At 38.1% G+C, this 12,423-nt stretch overlaps 1 protein-coding gene across 12 annotated transcripts in view; it reads left to right on the top strand.

Annotated features, from left to right (window-relative positions):
- Bbx (BBX high mobility group box domain containing) overlaps positions 1–12,423 on the top strand; it is a 240,517-nt gene that overhangs the window by 165,709 nt on the left and 62,385 nt on the right. For all 12 annotated transcript variants that reach the window (XM_085832399.1, XM_029470819.2, XM_021185672.3 and 9 more), the window contains 2 exons: positions 1,411–1,478; positions 11,711–11,791. In XM_085832399.1, coding sequence (XP_085688525.1) covers positions 1,411–1,478; positions 11,711–11,791 — 149 coding nt within the window. The remainder of the gene's footprint in view (positions 1–1,410; positions 1,479–11,710; positions 11,792–12,423) is intronic.

Raw genomic sequence — 12,423 nt, 5'->3', positions numbered from 1 at the left:
TTCATTCCCCCTTGATTTTACTTTTAAATAAACAAGCACAAATTTTATCAGGCACAATAGTTCTTAAACTTTGTATCACCGGACTAGCCAGGATTGGTGTGCTATGTGTGTGTCCTCCCGCATGGGACAGTGTTGGGTGTTTTAAACTCAGGATTATTTGGTGACGTAATTTTCTCTTTGCTTATCTCATAGCCTTCTATTTTCTATCTCTTTTCTTCTTTTCTCCCCATCCTCCTCCTTTTTCCTCCTGTAGTGTGTGTTTGTCTACCTCAGAACCTCCTTTTCTTAATTTAAAAGAAAATTATATACAAGGTAGGATTAAAGTTGTCTCCTGAGTTCTCAAGGCTGACTGAAGAAAGCTCTACTTCAGGGCACACATTTAAACAGACGAAAATGTCTTCAGGCAGGCTTATGATAACCTCATTCTAAAGATAAAATGCGTGTCTTGAGACCTGTGTGCACCAGAGACACACAGGTACTTTCACATGTGTTTTTTCATTGAAGCTTTAAAAGTTAACATTGAAAGAGCTTTAAAGAATAAAGGGTTCTGGTGGAAATGTAACCTGGAGCAGAGATCTACCACTGTACTGTTTCATTTTGTCTCTCTCTACCAATTGACTGTTGAAAGAATTAAGGCAAAAGAGTTGGCTAATCAAAAAAAATTAGTTTTAAATCTTGGAGTTGTTTTCATGGCAGCCCTAGTACCCTGAATATTTATATATCTAAAACATATCTGTTATTTTAAATTTACTTTGAAAGTTTTAAAGGACTATTTTCAAAGAGCTCATTTGAATTTGGAGGCCAGCTGGAAATTTCTCTGTTCTGTACTCCCTGATACGCTAGTACTTTTGACCAGCCCTGACTTCACAGGGCAGAAATAATAACAACAGTCTCAAACTTCTCAGCAGACAAGCACGAGTATACTTCAGTTAAAAAACAAACAAACAAACAAACAAACAAAAACCTTATATAGACGCCCCAGTCTTAGAAAGAAGTCTTAGCTTTGCGAGATGATTCATTCAACAGTTGTAGTATGAGGGAATCATGTTGTGTTGCAATGGTACTAGAACAATAGTATTTAATTGATTTAAAAAGCCTGTGTGGTGGCTCATGCCTGTTATTCTTGTACTTATAAGACTAAGGCAAGGAGATCATGAATACCAGGACAGCCTGGGCTTCATAGTGAGACACTGTTTCAGAAAAAGAAAAAAACAAAAACCACCGGCTCCTTAAAGCATGTGTATATTAAGCACACAGGTATCAGGTTATATAAAGAAAGAATTTTGAACTTTTTCCATTAAATTTAAATGTGGGTAGTTTGGATTTCTGCCTTTATGAGTAATCCTTTTCACTCTTTATGGTTCCGTGTGCTTTACGCTTCTAAGTTGGTTATTTGCTTTTGCTCTTTAGATCCTACTCAGATGGGCGGCCTGAGCATGTTGCTGCTAGCTGGAGAGCATGCTCTTGGAACACCGGAGGTAAGCCAGGCCCTTCGTCTCTAGGGGCTCATTCCCTGCTCCCTGTGGGGCTTCAGCACGCAGCCATCTGTATTCTCCTCACCTTGCTGCTACAGTTCTGCCACTTACAGCTCATGGAGAAACTGCCTGGTAAAGTTTTAATGAGTTGAGGGTAGCAGACGTGGTGCACAACTCAACAACGGAGTCTGCGATTGTTTAAACCTAGGAGTAAGAGATCCAGCGCAGTCGCTTATCATGTGTTGGGTCCGTGTCATGGGCACGTGGATTGCACCCTAAAATAAATTCACTCTGTTCAACACATTCCCTGTTGGTATCATGTTCTCATTTAGACTTGCTAGTGGGAAGCTGACAGTAAAAGTATGAGACAGTCTGTCTCTCTAGTATCCTATTTGAACATCTGGAATGATAGCATTGCAAAACTGTTTCATCCTTTAAAATAGAAAAGAGAAAGGACCCAGAGCCCCCATGACCTTGTTCCTGTGATCTAGTTCTCAGTCTGCTGTTGCTAAACATTTTTGGATCTGATTCTGTGCAGCTGTTGCAGTTAACCACACATAGTTTGCATTTGACACATAGTTTGCTTTTGTCCTAGCTTGTATTTTCTAGACCCACTTAACAGAGATCAGTTGAATTAACCTGCAGGTTGTGTTATTTTGCTACATTCTGGGTCTTAATTAAGATGGGAACCAACCCATCATAGATTTCAACCCAACATAGATAATGTAGGACAGGTTTGCAAGAGCTACCACTATTGCCATGGAGAGAGCATCCAGAGCCAAACCTGCTCCTGATGTTAGGTAGTAACAGCTGTAGAAGCTTACAGCGAAAGATTTTGTCAATTTCCTTTCTTATTTTTTATATTCTTGCTTTTAGTTTCATTTTATTGCAAGCCTGTGCTATTTATTGTTGTTTTAAACTCTGAGTAGCTCATATAGGTTTAAGTTAATCTATTCAACTATACAGGCTGTTTGTACATTGTGCTATTGTTATTTATAGTTTATATGCTAGACTCAAAGTTGTTGAGTATATATTAAATTTAGCTAATTTGTTCCTTTTCATTTTAATGTGTTAAAAGTATTAATCTGTATTTATGTTGTGCAGAGCTTCCACTGAAAAACATGTGCATGCGACTCTGTGCTTTTGCAGCTCATTATTGAGCATGTTTCTAGCTCCTAACCAGAGCATTGTTGGGGATCATTTCTGTTCCTAACACATAGTATGGCCTCTTAAAGGCAAAACACACTCTTGAGCATAGAGAAGTCTAAGTGTTCCAAAGGTAGATGTGGCAGAGAGTTGACTTTTCAGCAATCTGATCTCACCTCTCCTCATGGACACAATGAGAATGTTTTATTACCAACTTACTCCAGGATACATATAAACAAATAATCACTGTAGATCTCTTCAGTGCTAGCAAGAAAAAGGAAACAAATTTTCTACTTTGCTTAAAGTTTTACTATTTGAGCTCTTTTTAGTAAGTTCTCTTGCTTCCTAAGAACATAGCATTTTGAGACACATAGTAAAAGCACTGCAGTGATGGGCTTTTTTATTCGAGTGAAATGGAAGCGTTTTGAGGACTCAAGAAGCAAACAGTACAGGCGCAGGTTCCTATAGCAGCAGTGATGTCTTTAGGAGTTCAGATTTGTGGTCTTCTTTCCTCCCCTTATCTCAGAGACATTTGGATCATTACTGAAAATAATCTTGAATTATTTAAACAGTAAAATAGTAAAAACTTAAGTAAAATAATGTTATCTCCAAACACCAGTGGAGAACTTAGAGTCCATTATACTTCATAGATTTCTCCCTCTCCATTTTTTATTGCAAATAGGCAGATTTGTTAATAGAACTGTGTAGGCAGATTATCTTTATGATAGTAATGATCTTTTTATCATCATAAGATAAATAATAAATAGTCTGTAAGTAAATACAATAAATATATGTTGATATAAAATGAGAACAATTCAGAAATTTCATATTTTTATGTTAGAATAATTAATCATAGCAATATTTTAACAAAATATGCCACCAAATCATATAATCACAAAGGCATTTAAAGTGATGTGATATGGAGTCTTTATTTTAAAATAGTCTTAAAAGGAAGGAGGCTTTCTGTATCTATTGACCCTTTATTACATTTATGAAATGCTAAGGAGAATGCTTTTCTCACGTGTGGAATTTAATATAGGGAATAGGTTTTCTTAACTAGTCCAGGTATTTTCTTTAGTATAGCTGAAATACTAGAACTCTGCTATAAAGCTTCCAAGGCCTCTGTAGTATCCTGGTTTATGTAGTATGCCTCACAGGTATAGACAGTTTAGTTTCTTGAGATGTCAGTGAACAAATTATACCAATGTTTGTACTTCTTCTTTTTCCTGTCCTCCAGGTCTCAGTTTATTTACCACAATAGATCTGTGGCACTATTAGTTGGGCATTCTTCTACACTGCTGTTTCTGAGCCAAGTAAGACCTTTTGCTCTTGGCTGCAGTCAGCTGGAGTCAGGATTGCATTTTGTTTTTGATGTTTTGTATTTTCCGTAAATGGTAGCCTTCAGATATGTCAATATTTGAGACATATTTTTAAGAACAGTATTTGTTTTATAGAATTAATTGATTTGGGAAGAAAAATTGATATACTGAGTAAGACAAAGACAGAATGGAATGACTCCTGCCTCAAAACACAGCAAGCATGTGTCTACTGAGTGCTTGCGACTCAGTAGGAAATGGCCCCATCATAGTAGAAGAAGTAGAAGGGTATGATATGACATTGTAGCAAATCATTTAAGCCAGAAATCAAATGAAGTTGCTTGAGCAATAACCCAGAAGAACCAACCCTCTTGAACTCTAGAAGCGAACCAGCCTAAATGAAACACTCAGGGATTTAAGTGTGCTCAGTGTTGTTATTTAGCTTTAAAGGAACAGGAAATAAAAGGGCAGAAGAAACAAAAGTACTACCCTTTCCCTCAGATTCTGGGTGGAAGGGGCAGTAGAGAGTTAAACTCTTACAGCACCTGTAAATTATTAGACGATAAAAATACAAAGAAAGTGATATTTGTGTTTTAGAATTACTAAAAGTAATCTTCAAAACAATTGTTTTCATGATCTATGCTAGTGTGGAAAGTGTAGAGCTAAATTAAAATTTAAAATAAAAGCAGAGTGTGGACGTTTCAGAGGTTACGTGGAAAGGACAATGATTCAATACAAAATGCATAAAGTTGTTGGATTAATCTTGGCAAGGACAACATTTGCTGTTGCAGCAACAGAGTCATCTTGGCTAGGAGGAAGCAAAATGGAAAATAGGAGAAGTTAGGAAAAAGACTCATCTCTGATGATAGAAGGCATGTCTATTCAGTTGAATTACCAGAGCCAGAGTTAGTAGTATGTGTGAGAAGCACCTTAGATATTAGGTCTCTGGTGTTTGTAGGCTTGCTTCTTTTAGTCTAGCAAATAGATATGACAGTACAGTTTTGATCTATATACTTTTTGCCTTGGCTTCTATTCTACAAAGGGGAGCTAATAATAATAATAATACCTGATTTCTGTAACTCCCGAGAATACGGCAAAGTTTAATTAAATAAAGCCTGTAAGGCACTTTTTTTACTTCCTGAAAATTCTTGTAAATATGCAGGATCACCACCATAAGTTATTCTAGTTATTAATACATCCATCATGTAAACACACACACACACACACACACACATACAGAGAGAGTTCCTGATCCATTGAAACCTTGGAAGAATTTACAATGTAATTTAATTTCTTCATCATCACTAGAGGATCAGGATAGTTTAATTTAATTTACATAAGGTAGATTAGTGGAAGAGGAGCTAGCAGATAGAGTGCATCCCCTTCAGAGGCCTGTCCAGTTAGGCCATACTGCAGAAGAAATGGGCAGTAGTGAACTGTGTGCCATCTCTTTTCATATGTTCAGTCAGATGTAGAGTGTTCATGGAATGATTTCAGTAGGGAAGGCATGTAAGGGGGTAGACCATACACAGATATCTGCTCTTTATGTACCTAATACCTCTTAAGGCTCAAGTTTTTAAAGAAAGGTAATTCTCTCAAGGAAAATCTTTTTTATTTTTCATTTTTCAACCGATAACCTGCATGTTTATAAAATAAGATAGGAATACCTAATTGAAATTTGAAAATGATATACTTAATATCGTGAAACAATAGTCTTTCATCTCCTTCAGAATGTTGATGATTTCTTGAGCTAAGCAATATTTAAAACACGTGCTGTTACCGTTAAATATATTATAACACTTAAGTGTTTTTAGCCCTATGTTTTATGGAAATCTTATGATGAAAGTTTTGGTTTTTTTTTAATTCCTAAGTTGTTAAATGGACTTTAAGAAAATGAGTACTATAGAGTAGGTAACCATTACAGCTAACTTTATCCAATACTGCATCCTTTCAAAATGCTGCTCACCCATGCCTTAAGTAAGGATACTGCACTGTTAGCAGTCTCAGGAGTACATAGCCCTCGGGTGAAAGACCAGGGGCAGTCGTCTAGCTGCACAGACTTCACTGCAGCAGGACTAGCCAGTTTTCTGTGTAGCACCCAGGAAACTCTATGACTCAATTCCACCTCCCTAGCATCAACTCTGCATCAGCCACACGGGTCATTTTGAGATTGCTTTCTCAAATAGGGCTAAATAAGCCTTCACGTCAGTTAGGTCATTCTGCTTTCCCAAGAATCCTATTGTTTTTTTTTCCTCATTGCATTCACGGAGGCCACAAAGTGAGGAACTCCTAATCTGGGACTTACACCCTCTTGATGTCCATCAAATGAAGAAATGCAGTCTGAGCCACAGAACAGTTGATTTCACTGATATCTTTTGCAGGATTATATCCGCATTTTTAAATGCTAAATTTTAAGTGTTCAAATATTGATTTAGATAAAATTGAAAGTTTTCACTTTTATTTCTGATATCAGTGGAATAGGAAAAAAAATCTGTACGTACCATCGGTACGGCTGGGTTAATTTTATATGTGCTTGTTTTAGACTAGTATACTTAGCTATTCCAGGAGACTTAAACACATTAAATTCCATTATCTCTGCTTCTTCTCCTGTTCTTTATCTTTATAGCTTTTATCCTCTTTTTATGGGCTTATTGCCTCTAAATACATTTTGTTAAGACATGTGCTATGTTTAAATTCTACAGTGAAAAGGAAGAGGTGCCCAGAGGTTTTGTTGTTTTTTATTGTTTTCTTCTTTCTTTTGACAAGTCTCCTGCTTTATACTACTTTGTAGACGGTACTGCCTGTCATGCGAAGGAGCCCAGCTTCTTCCAACAGGAGTGGGACTCAAAACCAAGGCAGTCAGGTCCCTTTCCTGGATCTGTGCTGGCAATCATAGATGCTTAAAGATGGCAAGAAAACAGAATACCTTCCCACTTCATCAGATACATTGAGAAAGAAAGATTCAGCCCTTTGCCCCAATTTCTACTACAGTCGTCTGTAGAAACAACATGGGGTTTCCTGTGCTCTGCTGCCCAGACTGTGATAATAAGAAAACTATCCATGAAGTGCAGGCAGGGTTCTGGTGGCTTGGATGCCCTGAGTAAAACTAGTGTCTCCCCCAACTCTCACCCATTTCTGCCAGATGATACAACAGGTTCTATGATGCTACCATTGACTCCGCTTCCCATGGTAGCCCGGTACTAGTATAGTATACCAATGTCATTTAGACCTTCAGACACACGCCTCTTATGCTAAACTGTTTGTTCCCATGAAAGATACTCTGTGCCCCCATCAAGCCTTTCTCCTCTGCTCACATCTTTCCTCTCAGCTTTATTTACCATGAAGATGTTGGTGTAGACTGACCCTTCTCCTGATGTCCTGATATCCTTCCAGACTATTACCGAGGACTGGCAAGTGCTATCTCTGACTTAATTGGAGCCCCATATCTCTGCAGTTTTATTTCTCCTACCTGCTAATTGGTCTCCTGCCTCCAGTCGCTGCCAGCCAAGGTTGTCCTGACTGCCTCTGACATAATTATCTAACTGCATATCTCTCATCATGCTGTTCCTCTAACTAAGACCCTTAGCCTTAGCCCTCTGTGTCCTCCAGCCTAATTTCCAGACTTAACTGAGTGATAGTTTTGTCAGCCAGAGTCATCTCCCATTACATTCGCATGGTGTCTTATCGTTTACCCACACCAGGGAGGTGACCATTTCTCAGAAACACAGCAAGAATATGCCTCTGTACATTTTCATCTGCCGTGATTTGTCACTCTCACTACTCCGCTGAGGGGAAGTCCACCTTGCTTTCCAACTCAAGTACTCATAGAGTAAAGGATTTTCTCTGTGCTCCCAGTGAACCTTCTAATAGGCCTCCATTTGCATTTCTGCAGTGTAGCTCTTCCCTTCACTTGAATTGCAAACAGACCAAGGGTCTGGCAGGATCCCTTATCCATCATTCTATTCCGTGCTTTACACTGGGTGCCCATGGTATTTAAACTTCTTAATGTTATCAGTCTCCATGATGGTACATAGTGCTTCCTGAACAAGTGAATGAGAAGTGAGTATTTGAACTAGCAAGAGTAGGAATAATAGATGGTTGATCTACTTACTTACTTTACTTGCTCCTTGGTAGCCTGTATATTTATCACAGTGCCAAGCATTGTGCTTTGAGATCTGCAAAGTGGGAACAGTCCTTGATAATACTTAGCTTCCTAAGCCACTTGTGATCGTAACTGGCTCTGTCATGCTTTGTATCCAGAGGCTGGACCTGGGATTTTCGCACTGATTTGTTCCTGTCCCTTACTTTGTCGCCATTCCTACTGTACTCATCTTTCCCCTTCCTTTCTTACGGAGAATCATTGCTGAATCAAACTGGCTGACAATGGAGTGTGAGAAGGTTGCAATGTGTGCTTAAGCTGAAATCCCTGTAGCTATTTTCTTTTTTGGGTGTATAGCAACACCTAGTGGCTTTGTGTATTATTTCAGAGACTTTGTAGAAACAGGGTTGCTTATTTTCTTTTTCTTTTCTTGTTTAACCAGTTTATTTCTTTTCATTAATTCATAAGAATAGATGCTGAGGAATAAATGTTGATCCATTAAAAAATCATTCACTAATTAACTAATTTACATAAATAATAAATATTTTATATTTCATAATATTCACAGTCTGGGATGCTAATAGAAGCCTTTTGTAGGAAATCCACTTTGTTCACAAGTATAGATTTTTCTGTTCATACATATGTATATTTGCCATATCATAAACACATTTTTTATATTCTGTAATCTTTAGATAAGAACACCTAACATGTATCACATCCAATTTTACTTTGTTAGTAAGGTATTCATATTTGCCTTGGTGACATGGAATCACAGTTACACATGTAAATGACTTCTTTGAATATATACATTCTGATGAAATTTTAATGGGCAATTTACTCTACCTTAATTTTTTCTAGATAAACATTTACATCAGCTATTTAGTTTTTCTTATAACTGTATTATTTCCCTTCCTTGCTTATTAAAAATTATAGCTAAATCAAAATTTAGGATTTGGGGAACGCTCTCCCTCTGTCTCCTCATGCTGCTGGCTTGGCTTCGTGTTACAACTCTTGCCCTCCTTGTTTATGTCTACTGTTGTCTTGGTGCCTCTTTCTGTCTTCGGACTAGGTTCAGGGAGCAAGTCACCAAGTAAGTAGTGACTCCCGTTCCCCCAGGTTCTTAATTCTATGCCGTTTCCATTGTACTTTATTGGGTACACTATTTCACAAGGACCTAGATTTTGGGAAGGGACATGGCCCACTACAATAAAATGCAGGTTTAGTGGTTCTAGTTTTGCTCTGTTCGCCACTGGGCAGCCTTTGTTGTAGTTTACTGCCAACTCACACACAAGTAAATATACACTGTACATCTGCTCTGTCTGCTGCCTCCTCCAAGAGTCATTACTTCTCCCTTCATGGAATCTGAAGTCATTGACACAGCACTAAGCAGTGGGCTCTATGCATGCTGCATCCCATAAAATCATATCACCTAGTGGTGTCATAGCAATCCTTACTCTGTGATGTCACAGAGTTCCCAGAACCAGTTCCTGTTGTTAAATTGAGCTGTATCCCAAGGTCTTAGTTCGTTTTTGTTTATCTTGTTTTTTTTTAACCTTTTGTCCCCATAAAGCAGGATCTCATTAATTTCCCAGGCTGTCTTGAACTCTTTCTATACCCCAGACAGATCTTGAACTTCGTATCTTACTTATTGCCTCAGCTTTCCACGTAGGTAGTAGTATTCCAGGTCTATGTCAGTAAACATGTCTAAATGATAATGTATTTCATTGCAAACATCATGTACACCTATTTTTATTAAAATTTTATAAAGACACTTTGTAATATTTACCTAAGTTTCTAGCTTAATTTTAAAGTCAAACTTCATTCCCCCAAATATCCAGCAAGCAAATGCATAGGATTCATTATTCCTACATTTGGTTCAGTCATTTCATCTAAGAAGGAAAATTTCAAACCTTTGTGGCTACTAATTTGAGGGTTATTGACTTCTTTTGTGTGTGTGCACTTGGTGTCTTGGTACATTTAGTACAATGTGCTTAACAGTCAAGTGGTGATAAGAGAGGCAAGCTTACCCTAGGTGGCAAATCAATTAAGGATTTTGTAGTTTTTCTATGGTACTTATCAGTGGAAAGTGTGGTCATAGCTCTTTAAAACATCCAAAGTGACCATATGATTTTCAAATATTGGTTCCTATTCTACAGCCTTAACACTGCTATTAAAACATCCTTCCTCCTCAGTCATCAGGTGAAGATTACTGGGAACAGCATCAAAATATACATTTGTAACTTCCGCAGCCTTTCCCTTTAAGTTGAAAAAGTAATGGTTCTTCATCATAAAACCTAACTTCATTATTTAGGAATATAAGAGAAAAACCGATTTGGGACTTAGAAGACTCTGTCTGAATTTTGATTAGTTTATTCAGCATTCTTTTTTGAAATGGGGTGGGAAGTTGTCTCATGTATTTAAGGGTGACCTTAAAGTTTGGATTTCCCTGCCTTTACTTCATGAGTTCCATAGGCATGTACTACCATGAGCAGTGTAATTCAACAAATATTGCTTGGGATCTACACTGTGCCTGGGCAGTTTGAAGAATAATGCAATAGTGAACTCCGATCTTCACTAGTATTCTTTCCAGAGATTAATATGCCAACCAAATAGTGAAATTGTTATTTCTAGCACAAAAAAAAAGAGGAAATGTATGTTCCGGGAAGAATTCTGATGAGATATAACTAAGTGGTTTATTAGTAAATATATGGTTTTGGTTTTGGTTTTGGTTTTCGAGACAGGGTTTCTCTGTGTAGCCATGGCTGTGCTGGAACTCACTCTGTAGACCAGGCTGGCCTTGAACTCAGAAATCCACCTGCCTCTGCCTCCCGAGTGCTGGGATTAAAGGCGTGCACCACCACGCCCAACTAGTAAATATTTTTAATAATGAATTAACAGATGACAATAACGTGATGCTAAATGTTTACCAGCATAACATCTCAAAAGAGACATGTTTCTCGAGGTAGACACTAACCTCCTTAAGATTAGGGCTTATGCTATAAATGTGTGCAAAACCTGGAAAAGAAGACTTTGGCTTTAGTTTTGTTTCCCAGAATTATCCTGTCAGAGCTCATTGGTGTTTTCGTGTAGTCATGTAACAGGAAATGTTGAGGCAGCATAGTACAGGGAACTAGGTGCTCTCTGGATCTGTGACAGAAACCCTCAGTAAAATGCTAATCTTTGTACACTTTCAGAAAGTACGGAGCTGTCTGTCTACTGCTGTTAGTATTTAACACTTGAGTGGCCTCTTGCATACAACTTTGTACGGCGTATTAGTTATTCTTTGTTGCTGTGATGAAATATGATCAAAAGCAACTCACAGAGAAAGTTTATTTTGGCTGGCAGTTCCAGAGAGCTAGATTCCATAGTGGCAAGGAAAGCATGCCATGCCAGCAGGGATAGGAAGCTGCCAGTAACATCTACACACAGGAAACAGAGAAAGCAGGAAGCTCGGTCGGTGGTGACAGACATCCTCAAGGAAGGCCATACCTCCAAAAGTTTCCCAAATTGCACCGTCAAGGGGAACCCAGTTTCAGACATATGAGTCCATCGTGGACAGTTCTCGTTTAGGCCACACTCAGTGATGACATTTTGCTGTTAGGGCGTGAGGATTATGGATGCTTCAGGTGATATTTGTCTGCTGTTGTCATGATGCCAGGCTCTCTTTCTTTCAGGCATCCTCTGGGACTTGCAGGCCCGATATTTCAGAATCACCTGAGTTGCGTCAGAAGTCACCATTGTTTCAGTTTGCCGAGGTAACGTTTGCATCTTATACCTAATTAATCAGGGAGTCATTTATAAAGCGAGCTTAAATTTGGGCTAATGACAGCTAAGGAAAACAGTAAACTATTGCTCAATTAATTATAAATGAAAATATATAGTGAAAGATTAAGAGATATGGGTCTCCAGGGGCTTTTTGTTTGATTAGTTTTGAGACAGAGCCTCTCTGCATAGCTGGGCTGCTGTCAAACTCATGATTCTGCCCCAATTTGCCAACGGCAGGGATTATAAACATTCACTGCCATGTGGTGGTCTACAGACTTTAGTTGAGAAATGACTCAACTATGTTTATGGAAGCTTCTTAAGTCATAATAACTACTATAATTGAGCTAGAAGTATTATTAATACAGATTTTGATTGATAGATTAAAAATAGAATGAACTCAGCTGTTGTGTATACTCCATAGCCCCCTTCCCTCCTTTTTTTTTTTTTTTTTTCTTTTCTTTTTTGCCTGGTTTCTAACTTGATAGCATGAATTTTGCCAGAGTCTTCTATCACAAGAGAGAACTATTAGCTTGGTGTCAGTGTCGAAGCAGAGATTAAAACTGCTTCTGAAAACCAAAGTGTTTAATTCTGCCCTCAGAGCAGTTGAAGGGTAGCATGGTTA

The sequence above is a fragment of the Mus caroli genome, unplaced genomic scaffold, assembly GCF_978045245.1.
Source record: "Mus caroli unplaced genomic scaffold, Mus_caroli_1 scaffold_17, whole genome shotgun sequence".
In the NCBI taxonomy this organism is placed as follows: domain Eukaryota; kingdom Metazoa; phylum Chordata; class Mammalia; order Rodentia; family Muridae; genus Mus; species Mus caroli.
The sequence above is the reverse complement of the archived record's forward strand: the minus strand, read 5'-3'. Positions and strand labels throughout refer to the sequence as shown.